The sequence below is a fragment of the Manis javanica genome, chromosome 3 (assembly GCF_040802235.1).
Source record: "Manis javanica isolate MJ-LG chromosome 3, MJ_LKY, whole genome shotgun sequence".
Taxonomy (NCBI): domain Eukaryota; kingdom Metazoa; phylum Chordata; class Mammalia; order Pholidota; family Manidae; genus Manis; species Manis javanica.
Window position 1 is genome coordinate 13,199,685 of NC_133158.1, and position 18,494 is coordinate 13,218,178.

The window sequence follows — 18,494 nt, forward strand, 5'->3', positions numbered from 1 at the left end:
GATTTACAAAATTTACTATGACTTCAGGATGATTGCCAAAAATAGCCAGCCTTCCACATTTTTAAGACCAGTGGTGACAACAAACACAATCTATTATCAATGAACTATATTTCATCACTAAAATGACTACTTTATTCCAGAATTTGCCTGTAATATCTCAAAGTAATAAGCATTAATTTATTATCCAATAACTTCATATTTTACTTTTAAAATTCAGTAATGGTCTAGGGCTTTAACATTTTTTTTTAAATCTCACTTTTTAAAAGTAATTTCCATAAGATGCTTACTGTACATGAAATTGTTTAATACACCACCCTGTCACTTAACTAAGATAATAAAAAAGGGATATTTCTATTTAATTCTTCTTTAGTGTTTTAATGTATACATAGTATGTTTTATCATCCTTAAAATGACCTTTTATTTAAAGAGAAAAAATATAGTTTAATGCCAGCGAATCCTAAAGGGGTTTTTCAAATACTGTTCTGCATACTTTCTGGCTTACTTAATTGAATTTTGAGCTGAAGGAGTGTGTAGGCCTCAGTACCTCAGCATTTAATTCTCGTCTTCTCCAATTTTGTACAACGGGAAAGGGAAGAGGAAGGTGGTTGTTTAGTTTTCAAGTTAGAGAGAAATGTTCCTTTTTACTGACTCACCCACAAGCTTAAGCGGCACCGCGAATGAATGCGCTGAGAGAGAAGGAACTAAATGAATAGGTAAGTACAAGTCAGAGGAGCTTGAATCCAATATTTTTGCTTGAGCAATCTTAATGCCATGGCTTTAAATGGTGCTTTTTATCCAATGCTTTTTTATTATAATTGCTTAGGCTAAACTATACGACTCCATGGTTAAGCGCGCATCATAGGACTCCCATAAACACAATTTGAGAATGATATTTTCTTGAGCTTGCTAAGGTAACAATTTTTTCCTTCTGTTCGAGTAGCTGGCTAAAGGGTATTTGCTGTAATAGCCTCACTGAAACAACAAATTGAATCAAGTTAGGTCTCTGTCTTGGGTTTACTCAAGCAAGAGGATTATTACCCAAATAGACCACGGGTGCTTTCCCGCCGAACACTAGGCGCCAGGCAGAGTCTGCCTTAAGTCTGCTGAACCTTTCTGTGAAGCAGGAAAGGATCTCTGCAGAGACTTCCAGCCCAGACCCATTCTTCTCGGCATCATTTAACACAGGAGCTCTTGCCCATCCTACAGTGACACCAAACGTAGCAAGTTTCTGTTCTATTGCTTATCTAGGTGTAAGCTGTCATGGTATGGGGGGCTAGGGCCAACGGATTTAGGCTTATCATACAGTTTAGCCCACACAAGAAAAAGCCTTTGCTTCTCTCAGATTCAATGGGAAGAGCTTCTCATTGGAAGGAAGATGCCCAGTGACAGCAAGGGCTCTGAAGACGTTGGAGAAGAGCCACAAAAGCACGGATACAGGCATGATACACCAACACATAGACATGTTACAAAGAAAATCTTTTGGCACTTTAATGTGACACTCTCCTGCCAACCAGATGCCATGTACCCAAATATGTAACTCTGATGATAAGTCAGTACCAAACTGTATTACAGAATTGTGGAATTTTTCTCTTCCATGGCCTCTGCTGCCACTTATTCCCAGAGGCACTGAGGTTTCTAAACTACCCTTGTAAAATGGTTTGTTCTCTTCCTTATCTCAAGCAGATTTTATTAGATTTAAGTTTTTAGGAGTCAGAGGGAAGAACCACCTTTCTGATATTGAGAATCACTCTTTTTTGAGAGAGAGAGAGAAAGGCTAAATCAAAAAGAGCTAGGAAAATCTGGGCCAATTTTCTCCATTTCTTAAGCCCTTGCACAGGAAACAATCTCAGCAGTTAATCTCCTTTGGTAACATCAAGAGCAACTCAATTAAAGCAGTCAAAACACTTCCTTTGATAATTAGGAAGAATGGAATCACCCGGTTTGTAGAAACCTCGTGGTGTCTCAATTACTACAGACATACATTTCCAGACATCTAAAACATGCCCATCTCTTCTTATTTCGTCTTGTCTTTGGTCTACATGCCCCAACACTTCTGCTCATGACATTTTTTTCTTTGCCTCCCTCTTCTGAGTTTCTCCCCAGCACCCCAGACAAATGGCAACATCAAACAGGATGAATGGTAATGGAGAAACAGTTTTCAGTGGATCCTTACTCTGGCATTCTCCAAAATTCGTGGAATTGATTTCTCTTTCTCTTTCACCCTTGCTCAATCCCGATGCAGGCGAAGGTGACATAGCTGGAATATTAATTTCACAATTTTGCAAAGCTTAATGTATGTGCTTTCTCTTGTTCATTTTAATTTAGCTTTGATTGATAAGGAACATGCAGTTAAGCTTTCACAGTAAAGGTCGTGGGCTGTAGTGGATTTTCAGACTACAGTTTGATTCTGTTTCTTTTTTCCCCCCTTTTTTCATGGTGCTTTTCTTGTCAAAAATCTAGAAGGTACAACTATACTGTGGAGAATTTCATAGAACTACCATTACCATCTTGGACTCTTCGTATTTAATCATACCCTAAAGTACACATTCTTGCATGACCTTGTTTTAATCATGTCATGAATTTTTGGTTTGTCTAAACCCTTATCTCCTTTTAAGAAAAAAAACAAACTCTACTTTGTTTTGTGACAGGGGTCATACTCCAGCACTTACTTAGAAAAGTATCAAGTTCCTGATGGAATCCATGCTTGTCCTAATACCTGTTCAGATGAATTCTAGGCACTTCAACCAGAATAGTCTTTCATCTAGAGTCAAATCATCAGATCTGGTGAAGATCTGAACAAACACACAGATAAGAACTGTCATAGCAGCTCTTAAAATCTAGAATTACATCCACTCACTATGATAAAAGAGCCCATTCACCGATTCCAAATCTTAAGCACGTCTCTCCAGAGCAGGATGGATAGGTTCACAATGTTGGTAAATACGACAGCTTTGACATTTTTTTTTTCTCCTACCAAACTGTTTTGTGAACAGGTAAAATTTTACCTGCAAGCTTTGGACTTCTTTTTGTAGCAAACTCTGGTGGATACTACCTGGTCTTGCTCAACATATACTAGTAAATTGCATCAATGTCATTTTTAAAGATGTGTGCACAATTGCTATGTTATCTAGAGAATATACAAAACGGGCAACATGGTTTTTAAAGGACTTCCATGCTTGTCTTTGTTTCTAATTAAACATTTAAGTTCTTCACAGGGATTTGCTAATACATCTGCAGTTCAGATTGATTTGTTTTGACACGCTGCTCTGACAGATGGCCCTATCAGGAATGGTATTTTACTCAGCATTTAGATCATGTAAAGGAATGTGACCAGAGATTGTATTAGTCTTTGTACTGCCCTACCCAATAAAATGAAACATATGAACAAAAAGGGGAAAATATGGTACAATTAAGGTGCTACTGACTTCAATTTTTCTGTTTTCCCTGGAGTGCTTTGCTCCTTTTAGTATGTCTTAGCGGGAGGGGCAGGGAATCACATCTAAGGAGGCTGCATGCTACATTCCACCCCCCCACACACTCCCCCAACAAAGACAAGATAAAAAACAACCTATGGGAATGGCAAAAACTGATCTGGGATGAAGCAAAATGCTGATTAAAAGGTAAGATTGATGCAGGTTCCTTTGTAGGTGCTGTGAAAAGAGGAAAATCGGTGAATGATACTGAGTAATTACCATGGGGAGGTGAAACCTCCTCATTACCGCATTTGGCAGAGAGAAAGAAACCATGAAAATCTTAACATCAATTAGGTTGCTACAGTCACTCAACTACGGAGCTCCAATCACCAAAAAGAAATTGATTCGCATGTGTGCTGCTCGATCCTGTTCCATAGATGTTAAAGTGGAGACACCAAGGTGGCAACTGTTTCAAATACTCCACACTGCCCGCTGAGTAATTTCAGTGCTTTATTAAATAAGCAGCTGGCTGTATGGCAAGAAGACTTTTTTTCTTTTTTTTGTCTTTCTGGTGCAAATGTTTTTAAAAAACTTAATGAAATACCAAATTCTTAGGAAAGTTTGCTTCTATCAAGGTGAAAATGGCATCTGAGCTGGAGTTAACTTTTAAACGATGTGTTAGAGGTTATCTGTCCATCTGTGGTGGACTCACCAGCACTTCAGAACGTGATTTATTTTATCACAAAAAGGTTCCTACATGGGAAGAAACTCAGTCATAAATGTGTACTGTATTGAGAAAAGCAGGGGCACGGTCAATAACGCTATTATCTCATCTCAACATCAACTGAAGTTGGGCCATTGATTGGAGGAGGCACATGGTTAGCAAAAAATGTGAAAGGAATCTGAAAATAGTTTTCTTTGGAAGATGTTTCTTCCCTGAAACCACTACAGTTACTGAGAAGGCGCAGTGAGAAGAGAGCACAGGTTCATGCTTGTGAGGGATGTTCCTAAAGGGGCTTCGTTCCCTTTGGCCTGGTGTCAGGGTACTCTAAGGGGTCCTTTTAGTCCAAGGACTAAAGAAATCCCTTCTCAAATTAATCAGCCTTTGTCAGCACAGTGAACCTCTAGCCAAAGCAGCCTATTTATTCCCCACACAGTTATAGTAAGAAGGCGATGATATTTCTCCCTTGAGGAAGAAAAGGACAAAGGTATCCCTCGTGCCTTCTAGAATTTGATAATCAGCAAGACTCGAGACTTGCCCTGTGTCCCGGAACTGCTGAAGGTCATCCAGTAGTGTGGCCAGCCTTCCTTCTCAGACAGCGATGCTGGCCTCACTCCCGTTTGGATGGGGTCACAGGGGAGGAGCTTCAGGCAGCAAAGGACGTGCTGCAGGGCCACATCCTAGCGGGCCGGCGAGAGGCGGGAGCACCTCCTGCCACCTCTGTGCCATGGACCCCCCAGGGGACTCTGCCTGAGCAAGAACCACAGCTGTGGCTGGAGAGGAATCTCGTGCTGCTGGGGGGTTAGGGAATGAGGATAGGCAAGAAACTGTTCTCTTTCCGTTTTAATCACACCCTACACCAAACTTGGCCTCCTCCCTCAGTAAACAGTCTCTCCCTGCCCCTGCCAGAAAGAGAAAACAAAGTGCATATCCTTCATAGTTGCTTTATCCTGACTAATCATACTCAGGAGAAAATATCACTATTAGCAACAGCCAAAGAAAAAGAGGCCAGTTGGCATCCCTTAAGATTAAAGCATTTTAGGGACTTTCATGGGTAACTGTAGGATAAATAACTATTATCGTGGATGGTCTTTGGAAAGCATTTCATAATAAAAAGAAGTTAAACACGGAAGTGATATTAGGTTTGTAAGAGCCAAAAAATCCCAACATATGCCATCAGTTGTTCATACTTATTGAAAAGGTGAAGCCAAAGAAACACACTTAACCATGGCATAAATAATTAAAGCACAAACCACTCACTCTTTTTTTTTGTTTTAAGGGGAATGTTTAGAAAGACTGATAATGGTAAACAAACAAATCAAAAACATAAAAAAACTATGAAACAAAGAAAAACACTAGTCTTCTTAAAACCTAAGAGACCACAGAAAGCATTTAATTTCTTCTCATTACTACTGCAATACAAACCAATCAAATTTATGTTCTATTTTATATCAGAGCTGTTTTACAAGAGCACACCACCATCTCTATGTGGAAAAGAATTAATGAGACAGCCGCTCTTATCTGTCACTTCTTTTAACTGAAGGACAAATAAATCCATTTTTATCTAGGTCCTCTATTTGACAGCCATCCCTATCTATACCCCCCTTCCCTAAACTGGGAGACATAATGGAGCCTCTGTGAATACCCAGCAGATTCTACTGTGGCTCTGAAAAGCTTTTGCCTCTCTTCTTGATTTACCTCTAACCAGTGTACACGCTGATGATCTATTTTTAATAAGCCTCGAGAGAAAGTTGGAGCCCTGGGTCAGGGTCTCAGGAAGACAGGAGCCAGGGTGCTACTCACGTCGGTTTTCATACATGCTCCTGGACTGGGCCCAGATTTTAAAAGGATCTGGTTTCCTTTGCCCAGAGCTGTCGGTTTGATCTGGAGCTGGGGCCTCTGCAGGTGGGTACTCGGGGAGCGCCTGCGTGCTGTGGCTTGGGGATGCTGTGTGCAAGCTTCGGTGGCTGGAAACACTGTGCTGAGAACTATTCTGGCTGTCTTTTCTTTCCAGTGGTTGCTGAAAGTAAGCAAGTGAGAGGGGCAGGAAGAGATGATTATTATTGGTTCTTGAGTGGGTGTCTCCCATCAGCTTGTCTTTGTTCAGCACCTCTGAGTACATATACATAAATATATCTACAACATTTCAGCTTCTCCCTTTCTCCAGCTAATGCTGAATGCAGATAAATCCCCAGGTGATTGGCAGACAGAGAGAGGGGCGGGCAGGAGGGAAGGGCATAATCACAAACCATACTGCTCCCTGGGCTGGAGCGGAAAACAAATCCAATTTTCATCTTAGATTCTCAGCTAAGACATCGGGCTCATATATTACAAGATACAAATTTAACATCCTTGATTCTCATTGGTGTCGTTATAAAAGGTCCTGGGGCAAGGGTATAGAACTGGGGCGACCTCTGGAGAATGTTGCTATCACCTAGGTGAGAGATGATGGTGGCTTGGACTGGGGTAATATGGTAGAGGTGGAGAAGAGTGCACAGATTTTGAATATATCGTGATGGTGCAGCCAACAAGATTTGCTGATAGGTTGCAGAAGGTGTGAAGAAAGGAATCAAGGATGACTTCAAAGTTTGGGACCTGATCCAAATGGAAGACTGAAGTAGCCATTTATTAATAAGGGAGAGATAAAGGGGCTGATTATTTGGGCCTGTGCAGTTACAAGAATCAGGAATCCAGTTCTAGACTTACACATTTGAGCTGCCAATTAGACACTCATGTCCAGTAAGCAAACAGGTATGTGAGTTTAATGTTCAGGGGAGAGATACAAGATGTATCAGTTTTACAGCCTGATTTTTTGACAAAATATGTGACACAAAAATACCATGGGGCATTATGTAAGAGGCTATAGTATCCAGAAGAAGCACAGCCAGGGCTGAGTATGTTCCCTGGGACTCTAGGTGTTGCATCTTTCAATGATAAAATATCCAACTCCTAAGGGTTTGCCATCAGTTCTAGACTGTAAGGAATAGGGGTCAGATTTAAAAAAAAGCATGCCTGCAGTGTATTTATAAGCATATAAATATTTATTACATGAAGGACTTTCATAATTCTTAGCTGATCAATTTTGCAGGCATCACATTTCACCTCCTGCTCTCCTGACACTACTGATGTCTGAAAACCAAGATATATGAGTTGACCTCAGGGGGTCAGCCTTGTTAGATGTGCAAGGTGTCTGAAGGCCAAGTAGTATTCAATGGGAGAGAGTTTCATTTAAATTCCAACAGAATAAGCAGGTTCCTGTTGCTTAAAACCTGCTCAGGAAAAGACCCTTCCCATTTTATGAAATGTTCTTTGCCGGAGTGGCAACTGAACAGAGAGCAAAACCTAGTGAGAGGAAAAACCACAGGTGGGAAATAAAATAATTTCAGTTCATGTTTCCTCCAATTAAAGACTGTGGTAAGTCCAGGTGTTTAGTTTCCCCCATTCAAAATAAAAATTCTAGAATTCTGCCTCCTACATAACAGATGCTACATCCCTGTACTTACCTAATTAAGAGCCTCATTAAGGGGCAGAGGACAGCAAGGGGTATCTCTGTCCTCTCTTACAGGTCCTGTATAGCTTATGTTTTTTAAAGTAACTTTTAAATCTTTGACCCAGAGCATTCGAGTTCCCTCAAGTTCTTTACAGCATCAAAATCCTCCCCTCGGTCTTACAAATCAATCCTACCCAAACTGTTCTTCCTTGCTCTCTCCCCCATAAGCACCTTCTCTCATTTTCCACTGTGATGGAAATTTCCAAGGTCCATTTCATTTAAATCTTAGGTCCCTCTACTCCCTCTCCTTCCAGTCCCTGCTTTGAAATAAGTATCTGAAAAAAGCCCAAGGAGAACAAAAACTTCATTTGCTTTTGATTATTACAGATTAGAGATCTGAATATAGGTATTGGCAAGGATTCAAAGTTGAGGAAAATTAAGCATGTATTTAATGAAGGTAAGAAAGACCAATTTAAAATTATACTTGGTATGCCTGTGGGAGAAATCTGAGGACCATGTTGTAAGGTAGCACAGAGGTCTTGGTAGGACTGCAGGAGAGGCTTAATTCACTCAGACTCAAGGGAACGACATATTGTGGTAAAGATGCCAGAAGACACATTGATGTTTGGGCAGAGACAAACACCACCACTCCCCCATGTCAACACTGCTCCCTTTTGAGGATCAAGTGCTCAGCTCAGACCTGGATGGATCGGCATTGCAAAGACTTGGAAAAGAACCTGGTTCTGCCAACTTCCACAGTGGCCTTCCCAACAGTGAACTGGGCTCCCATGGCCATTTGATTTCTGCCTTAAAAGGTGAACACCTGCCTTCCTGCTTCCCCTGGAAACATGCTGTATATATTTTCAGAGTCAGAAAATGTGGATGACAGAAACAATCTCCATTCTCTTTTACATATGCATGGAAATTTGTTTTTCTCTTCCACTGTAGTCTTTACAAGGGTCTTGATTATAAACAAGCATGTACAGCATCAATGGATTTCCTGTGGGTCCACACACTAGCGTGAAGAGAGAAGATTGGGATCGGGGTGGGTGCTTACCCCTCTTATACTTTTCCACATTGCCTACATTGATTTTTTCATGTACAGGGAATTTTTTTTTTTAATAATCAAGACAAAGTTTAACATTACTTATAAAAAAAAAATTAACCTTGGTAAGGAGAACAAATGGGGACTGTTTCTACTTTTTACATTTTGGTAGTGTTTTATTTTCATTCTCCTTTTGGGAGGGGAGAAAGAAGATACTTCAAATGTAAAAACAAATAATTCAGTAGCCTAAGGACCTCCATCCATGTTTATCCTCAGAGTTGTATCCCTTCCTTCAAATGCGCACACTCCCTTGGTTCCACAAATGGGCAACAAGCGCCAGATTGTGGGGTCAGTCCACTGACACTAAATTCATTTCACAGTTAAAGTCAGTCTCTGACTTGAAGTTCCAGTCTCCTTCGTGGTGAGGAGCCTTCACAAAGCCTCACCAGGGTGAACTGCACTGCAGGATTATCTGAGGGAAATAGGACACTCCTCTTCCTGTCCTGGGTTACTCGGTACTCCCTGGGAGTCTAAACTTGAACCTTTAATCTTTCTGGCAACCCTGTCTAACTATGAGAGTCTCACAGAAGGGCTGGACCTTCTCCCTGCAGAGGATGCTTTTACACACACACACAGGCTTCGCATGCCCCCTTATGGGTTCTCAGGACCATTTGATGGCTGTCCCGATATAACAAATCTCTGCTGGGGAGAACCTGAAATTTTGAGTTTGACTGAAGAGATGATTTTACCACAACCAGTGTGTGCAAATGAAGTCTACTAGGAATGGCCTGGGCCACTTTTCAAGTTTTAACACCCTTTCTCACCTTCTGATAAATGACTCACTTACCTTCAATTTAATAAGAAATGACAGATACAATCCGGAATGAGTCTACAAAGCTGCCTCTCAATCATGTCTGCATGCCTTTTAAATACCATCTAAATTTTGTTCCTTAATTTGGAAAACAGAAGTAAAGCAGCATCCTGAGGATATGCTCTAAAACCTGTACTACCATGGAGCGACTGCTGACTGGCATATTCTAACCATGCTAATGGGCTAAATACACGGAAATCTGGAAGCACTTGGGATTTCCCCCTGATGAGATTTAACCTCACTTTGTGTTTCTTCTCAAGTTCAATTACAGAAACTACTTAATTTGAAGGTACACTCTGTATTTAATAGCTTGGCACTCTATGCTTTTTGAAGCTATGCTCTGTGTGTGTGTGGAAAAGTCCAAAATATGCCTTTCTACTTTCTGGGAGCATGCTAATTAGTGATGAAGTTGTCATCTGGTTAGAGCTCAGAATTGTCCAGGGTAAAAGCAATGTTAATATATCTCTCAAATTAAAGGCAACTTGTATGATCCTTTAGCAGTCCGAGTTACCTCCCAGAAGACCTCGGGCAAGAGAAAACTCCCTTCTGAACCTTAGTTCAGTTACAGCACAGTGTCAAGTGTGCATCTAGTGTGACTGCCTTTCACCTCATTTTTCTAGGAGAGAAAGTAGCTCAAAGAATCTGTACTTAAAGGTACACTTAAAAGTCTGTTCAGATGATTTTCTGCATACCAAGGACAGAGAAGGAGCAAGAAGCTAGCACACCAATACCAAGATACCCAGACTAGGTCCTCATAAGTACCTACCTGCAATAAATTTATTCACTGATACAATAAATACATACTGATCACCTATGGTGAGCCAGATTCTGAAGGACACAATGTGTAAGAAAGAGAGACATAGTGCCTGAGCTCTTAGCACTTAGATCTGTGCATCTAGGTGTGTGTGCGTGTGTGTATGGAGACAGCTATTAAATCAAATGATCATAGAGGATTGATAACAACAAGCTGCAATGTACTTTAGATAGGTGGCAGGGAGAGGTCTCTGGGAGAACATTCCATTAATGGAAGAAGCTAGGTCTTCAAAGCAGAAATGCCTGAAGAACAGAGGAGTCCAGAGTGGCACAGCAAGGCTGCAGGGCAGCCTGCGATAAATCTGGTGACTAAACAACACAAAGGCCTTCTCAGCTGCTTGAAGGAGTTTGGGTTTCATTCTTAGTTCAGGGTAGGAGGAATCCATTAATTAATTTAAAGCAGGGATGTGTCAGGAGCCAGGGACAGGAAGAAAAGCAGAGAGCCCATCAGGAGGCTCTTGGGCAGTCCCAAGCTGAGGTGACTTATTCTAGGGGAATAGAGGTGACAAATTCAACAGGCACTGCTGAAAGACTGCGGAGGAGGAGAAGGAGATCTTAGAAACATGTATTTCCATTCTCAAGTCTCCAGCTGGAGCAACTACTTTGAAAGGTGTACCATGTACTGAGATGGCTACTAGTACCCAACTCTTGATTTTTGTCACTATGTTGATATTTCTGAGGCAAGATTCTTATTGCTGAATATGAAATCAGAGCCAAATAGGAAGAAGGAAATAGGCTCAATTTTGAAAACTCCATAAAACTCCTTGGCCACACACTAGCTGTGAACTTGTGTCATAAGACCTTTTAAAAATAGCACTATACCAGGCTCCCTAGAGCAAATGATTTCCTTACTACTGACAGCGGAGGGAAATCGGGAAGATGCAATGGAAACAGGAAAAAAATCAGCTCATCAGTATTTCACAGAATGATTTCCAAATGGAGATACTTATAAAGGGAGCTGAAAATATTTGCTTAGAAGAGCAAATGAATACAGACAGCACTTAGAAGCTTAAATGATGAAAAGAATTCATGTGGCTTAAAAATGACAAATCGATCCATTTTAAAGCAAAATTATTTGCAGTTCACTTATCTGCCAAGATGGAGGGCCACTGCAGCGATTTACATGGACAACAGGAAAAATTCCAAGTACTGATAAGATACTTAGGCCAATGTCATTAAAGGTTGTGCAGAAATCAGAGACTCAAATACAAGCCAAGGCGGAGGATAGTCCTTCCTTTTTTCTTTTAGCATTCATGGGTCTAAGGCAAACTATTTCTTCCAAAAAGGCAGGTGAGAGGAGTTAATGGAGAAGAAAAAGAAGGTATCGATTGGATATGAAAATTACTTTTAGTTCAACAGCAAAATCTATTCTCTAGCCTTAGAAGGGTTGAGTTTATAAGTTGCTGTGAGAAGTGAGAGGTAAGGAGACTTACTCGAGCCACCGTGATCCTTCTCCCATTTAATACGCTCACTGCTTCTCCATGCAGCCCTAGGAATGCTGAAGGGTTGTATTTATAACCTGGTTTTGGACAATTGGCATTGGGGTGCTAAAACAACCTTTAGAGTTTGAGAAAGAGGCAGGATACATAAAACTGGATGGTTCAGGCCAGGCTCATTCACTGTGCACCTCATCTAAAATCTCTCCCTCAAATCTCTTAAGGACTGGTGGTCAGAAACATCTGTAGCATCCCTTGCAGGGGAAAGGAACAGAAGACAATGGAACATTATTTCTGTCATTAGTGCTCCCTTTCAGCTTGCTGTGTTGGCTACAGTTGGTTGAAGAGACTGCCTTGCTCACCATTCTAAGAAAATTTGTGTGAGAAGTCTTTTGGTAACTGGCAACATTGTGTCCTTAGTGAATACAGTATGCATTCTTTGATCTGACAATAACAGCTAAGCAAATAATATGGTTTCCTAGATTGTTCAGGCCTGGGAACTCAGAAGAATTCTACAACTCAATCATAGCAGCTAACTCAGGTTGAGTCCTTTCATGGCTTTGTATGATGACTTCATTTAGGTTTATTGTAATTAAGAGCTGAAGGGTTTTTTCATTATGTGTGTACTGGTTCTATATTATGTTTCTGCTTTGTTAGCTTTTGAAAGTGTATGTTCACCTGACTTTGGGCCCCATGAGGAGGGCCTGTATAGGTCTGTCTGTCTCTGCGGTTTTTATTTGTCTCTCCCCAGGTGCATAAGGGCAGGAATGTTTTCTGTTTAGTTGTACATTGTCACTGGATCTGGCAAATAAAAGATATACAATAAATACTTGTGGATGAAACAAATGCACAAAAAACCATGGTGATTTGTGACAATGAATCCTTTTTTAGAAAGGAACAATCAATAAATTATAAGTGCCAAGAAGAAAGGTGCCACGAACCATTTTATTATATTTCCAGTGCCTCATACCAAACCTGACACTTAATAGGTTCTCAATACTAATGTGCAAAATAAATGGATAGGTGGATGAGTAGATAAAATATAAGTGTATAGATGGATGAATGGATAGATAAAGATGGACAGATGGAGGGAGAAAAGGAAGCAACAGCTGGGAAATGAACTAGGGAGAAAACACAGGTGAATAATGAGTTAAAATTAAGGGTTTGGTGTAACAAAGTTTTAAATTGTCACACACAAAATCCTTCTGTGTGATGCAGACCAAGAGTCTCAGTTAAATAAGTTTCCAGTCAGGATGATTAAATTGGGCCACAGAATCAGTTTCCCAGTGAGATCTAAAATCTGACAGCAAATATGTCTTATTTTTGTCTCTGCTATTCAGCAGAAAAATCCTTGATGGTTTGAACATCCAGGTACTAAATTCATAAAATTTTATCAAGACACTGCCATTGTCCCCAATGAGTATATAAACCATAAATTCAACATTTAAACTAAATCTAGCCAGTGAAGTGGCTTATTAAGAAGGATCTGTAGAGGCTATCCAGAAAGAGAAACAAGATAAAAAAGATGAGCCCTTCTGTTCTAATAAAAAACCCAACTACTTAATTATTGAAAACATTTTTCTAAGGGTACGAGGGCAAAAGGAAGCTGTCAGTCACATGAGTGAGCCAACAATGTCAGGAATCTCCAAAACAAAACAAAACAAAAAAAGCATGGTCTGGGGTTTTAAGATAGTATGGCCACAGAGCTAACGGTAAATCTAAGCCTATCACAACTCAGGCACAATCTGTGTGCATTTCATTACATAGCCTGCATAACTGACCCTGTCATTTTGTGACGGGCCTTCTGGAACCATGACATCCAGCTTCCCCTTGCACTCCCTCCCACCCCACCAGAAAAATCCCATAATCATCTGTCTCTCTGGCAGGACATCATCAAAATTCAAACAGGGAAAGGGAAACAGCTTTCAACCCACCTGTGCAGAGCTCCCACGGATCACAGATGCTACCAGAGCTCTACTGGCAGCAGCAGACCTTGGCTGATAGCCCCCCATATTTTGTTCAGCAGCTGCCAGAGTGTGCCAGCAATGCTGTGAAAACCATCATCCCTGTCCTGGCACAGAAATCAGGTAAGGACAAGCCCCAAGCTGGGGGCTTGTTCTTTTCTAACCCAGCAACACACCAGTCAGTCTCTTTGCTTGCGGTGATTAAGAGCCAGCAGACTGTGGGCAGAGCAGTTAAGAGAGCTTTTTTCCTAGGAATGCAGCCCGAGTAATTGGCTTACTGCTTGCTAATGACATGGCTTCTACAAAAATAAACTGTCGTAGGGAATTCTCTTAACTGACTTGGTGGAATGCAGGCGCTATACCTGTTTGATACCCTTTGAGTTCAGCAGGGAATTCCAGAACACTTTGGGGAAGAAGGGATGCAAATGAGTCTACATGAAGCCTTTTGTACAGTAAGTGTAAACAGGATGCAAACCAAAAAAGAATACTTTGCTACCTGGGGGCCTGCTGCCTGTTCAGAACTACTCTCCCCCCATCCGCCGGCCCCGTATGCTCTTTTCAAGATTCCATTCCATGCGGGGGTGTGCAAAGTAAATCCGTGCATCATGTAGTGTGCTTGGCAGTGGGGGAGGAAAAAGCTCCTGCTAACTCAGGCTCGTGTGACAGGCACATTTTCCACATTTGCTTCTATTTTTCTAAACGCTGACTAGGTTTCTGACTATGACCCAGGAGTGGGAGGACACATGTGCGTGCATGTACACACACAGACACACACACAGACACTGGCTTTTGCATCTCTGTGGTCCCAATGTGGGCACTGACAAGCACTCTTCAGCCGGACATTAACACAAACTGACAAGGGAAGCAGCCCTGAAGTCACATATTCCAATCACCACAGCACGATGCCACTGGAATCACATCAATTATTGCAGATTTCTCTCTTTGGAGAACTTAGGAGTGGGGCTTATGAATGTAGGAAGCTCCCTCTCTCGTCTCTTTAATAAACTTCTGCCTCTCTGCTGCCAGCCTTGGAGACAGGGAGAAAGAACTGAGCTGCAGCGCTGTGAGCTGCAAAGTTTTAAAGGTTTTCCTTTCCTGGTTGGCAGAAAGCTGTGAAATTTCCCTCCCCCAAATATTCTAAGCCACATGGAAGCACCCCTCTTTATCCTAATGTTAATGGATTGGGAGGCTTCTTTCACTCCGATCAATTTCATAGGCATTGGAGTTCCAGATTTTGAGTTTTTAAGCAGCATTTTACCGTGTTGCCATTGCCCTGAGAGCAGAAGCTCACACCACCAAGGAAAACACTATAGCCTCTAAGCTATTAGCTAACATGTCAACTAGGTAATGCATCTTCAGGGAAACCAGATTAGAAAAGACAGCAAAACATTGATTTTTTTTTTTTTTTTAGAATCTTATACCTGCAGCATAATGCTGCTAAAGCTAGCAAAACAACAAAGGACATTTCGGCAGCAAAGGAAATGTCTTATTCTCAAAGCTGGGGCAGTGAACATCGTTCCATGTGAGCATGGACGTATATACAGCGCAGAGCAATTTTTCCTTAAACCTACAGGCTTTTTAATTTTGTAAATAATTCATCATCTAGTGTGTAAGAAAGCTCAGGGAGCCATCTACCCATGTGAATGGCTACAAACACCAGTTGAGAGCAATGCTACCCAGGGAGCAGGTGGAGCCTCCCTTTCCCAAATGAAACAACAGCATTTGTATCAAGTTAAAGCATCTAAGATACTCATCCATTTGAGTGAGAGTTATAATACATTTACATAGAAAAGATTCTAAACATGCATTCTTACTCTGGCTCTTGCAGCCTGCCCACAAATCACTAGCCAGTTAAAGACATGCCCAAATACCTACTATACCAAATAGATCCCTAGAACTTAAAGAAATGAGCCTCTCCACCCACCCTGCCCTCTACTGTCTCCCCCATTAGCTCTAAAACACATTTAGTGAAGTCAAACCAGACAGGGTCCCTTCCCATCACCAGCCCCCACCCCCCAAACAAGCACCAAGTAACTGAGAAGTCCTTACCGACTTTGGGCTCTTCTTGGGAACTGGCAGCCCTGGAAAAAAATGCAACAAGGAGGGAAGGGGGGAAGAAATCATTAGCATATATAGATGTTACCTTTTCCTTAAAGAACAATCCCCAGGTGTTTCACGGCAACCTAGCCATCTGCAGAGTTATGTCAGATTTCTCCCCAGCATCGGAGTTACCAGGCTGTTCATATCGAATCAAAGCAAAGGGAGGAGCAGGGCGAGAGGCAGGAGCTCTATCTGCATTAGCTATGCTGACTTGTACTGCAGCAGCCTGGAGGCTGGGAAAAGAAATTCACAGACCTCAGCGGCCTGGGAAATTGAACACTTGGACAGAATCTCAAATGCTCTTCTGGATTAAGAGAGACTTAAGTTACAATTAAGTCCAGGATATTTCCTTTCCTCACCATCCACTTGTCAATTGAAGTGGACCAATCAGGACAGAAAAAGGGGTGTGTATCTAGTTTCAGAGGAGTACATGGTCAAAAAATTTTTTTAATTCTTTTTTTTTCTTGGCCTTTTCTCCACCCCCCCCTCCCTTCAGGAGAGGAAATGCCTTCTTTATTTGGATGGGCTGGACACCAGAACAAAGACGGATGCTCTTTTGCCAGCCCAGAACACAAATCCAAGTTGGTCTCGGAGTCCCTCCGGATCCCCAGCACACCTCCCACACATGCCAGTCATCCAGGCAAACTTCTATTCATCTTATTGGAAAGGACTTGAGGTGGGATGTGACCCTCAAGGGGAAAGCAGATCATTGGAGAGTGAAAAGGAAATTTCACAGAGCTGAGAGAAAAAGATAATAATGGAGAAGAAAGGCAAAGGAGACAACGGTATTCACTGAACCTCGCTGAACCTCTCTGGAACCCTGTCCTTAGTGGGAGGGAGAGAGCGAGAAGACATTGTTGATGTCACTTCTAGGGAAGTCAGCAGCCATTAGGGACAGATTTATGGGAGATCTGCCACCAGGGGAGTATAGCAAAGGAAAGCTAGAAGGGAATATAAAAGCATATAATGGTGTTGCAAAAGTAATCATTTCTGCAAGCTGCCTGCTCATTTCTTAATTTTTTTTCCCCATTTATTTCTGGTTTGGCAAGGGTTAGAATGCAAAATGCACACTCCCCATATGCATTAGGCACAAAAGATACACTTGGGATCTGATGATTTTGCACTGGAAACATCAACCTTTTTTTAGAAAATGACCCCTAAGTGGTGTGATGATTTCAATTCTTCTGGAAGAGACTTGTCAAACCACAAGCTGCACTAAGCTCAGCGCAAGTAACAGAAGGCAATGGCAGAGGGGGAGGAGGAGGAAGCCAAGAGAGGAGCATGGCTAAGGCTAATGTGCCCCCTGCTAGTGAGGCATGGTGGGGGGCACTCAGCATCAAAGGCAGTGGGACACTCTTCTGGCAGTACCCCACCCTGAGAGGCCCAGGAATCTGCAGTATGAACAAGTACTTCAAGAGATTCTCATGCAAGATTCTGAGGACCACATTTAAGGGAATTCTGATACCAGAGAAAGATCATTATTCTTTCAAGTCAGACAAACTCAGGTGTGCAAACTCCAACCATTCGTTCTAAGGCCCTCTCTGCCTCCATTTCTCCATTTATGAAATGGAAATAATAAGACTTGCAAGATTGTTATGATAATTAAATAGACAAAGTGTTTAAAAGCCTAACACCTGGCACAGAGTAGGCCCTCAGAAGTCAACCTCTGTCATTTTTCTTACCAAGTTACCACCACTCTGAAAGAAAGGTTACAATATCTTCTCTAACTGGGGACAATCATTTGCCTCATATATTTAAATATAAAAAATACTGTAAGGGAAATATTTTACCTACAGATGAGAATAACTGTGTTGACCAATTTAGATATGTCATTATTCTTTAAAAAATGTGTTCATTCATGTGATTCCCTTAAGGAATATCATCACGTTAATTTAGTGTGGGTCACTGAATACACTCAAAAATTGTATATTATACCCTAAAATTCAGATGTTTCCCTAATCCAGATTGACCTTCTTAGTTAATTGGAATAAGCACGGTTTCTCTGTAGCTTTCCCTAGCTTGACTTCACCCAAGTCCCAATGACCCTCTATAAAAATTTGTGGAGCATCTCCAACTAGGTAGGAGGGGTCAGGGAAAATGGCTTCCGCCATTTATAAAACTCTGACCACCTTAACTTGCCCATTTGGAAAGAGTGTTTTTTATTCTTTATCATAGAGAAACACACATGCATTTAAGGTGGGTGCATGCCCAAGGACACTCACTGTAGCATCGTTCATATAAACAAAGCCTAGAAAAGACCAGAAGTTCTGATTAAACTGTGGGACAGCCAACCTATAAAGCAGACTGCAGAGGTTCATGAGTAACAATGTGGACTGTCTCCAAAACACAAGGTTGAACGAAAGCATATGCTGCAGAGTGGCAGGTACAGGAGGAAATGGATATCAGACACACTCACACATATGCCCAGCATTCGCCTCCCACGACTGCCCACACTGAACTGATAACTGGGGCATTTCTGGTGGGACAAGGAAGGGCTGGGATTGGAGGCACTAGCTGATGTGGACTTCAGCTTTAATCTAGAATTCTTCTCTAAGAACATCATATTCACATCCTGTTGAAGCAATAAAATATTAATTGAATAATAAACATTAAGTAATTAATGGTCCTTCTATAAACTGTA

General features: G+C 41.5%; 1 protein-coding gene across 24 annotated transcripts in view; it reads right to left on the minus strand.

Annotated features, from left to right (window-relative positions):
• Window positions 1-18,494, minus strand: part of MAGI1 (membrane associated guanylate kinase, WW and PDZ domain containing 1) — a 589,008-nt gene that overhangs the window by 26,002 nt on the left and 544,512 nt on the right. For 20 of the 24 annotated variants that reach the window (XM_073230855.1, XM_073230854.1, XM_073230852.1 and 17 more), the window contains 3 exons: window positions 15,803-15,834; window positions 5,938-6,154; window positions 2,174-2,257 (listed from right to left, as the gene is read on the minus strand). In XM_073230855.1, the coding sequence (XP_073086956.1) occupies window positions 2,174-2,257; window positions 5,938-6,154; window positions 15,803-15,834 (333 nt within the window). The remainder of the gene's footprint in view (window positions 1-2,173; window positions 2,258-5,937; window positions 6,155-15,802; window positions 15,835-18,494) is intronic. The other 4 variants (XM_073230860.1, XM_073230857.1, XM_073230856.1 and 1 more) reach the window with 1 other exon arrangement.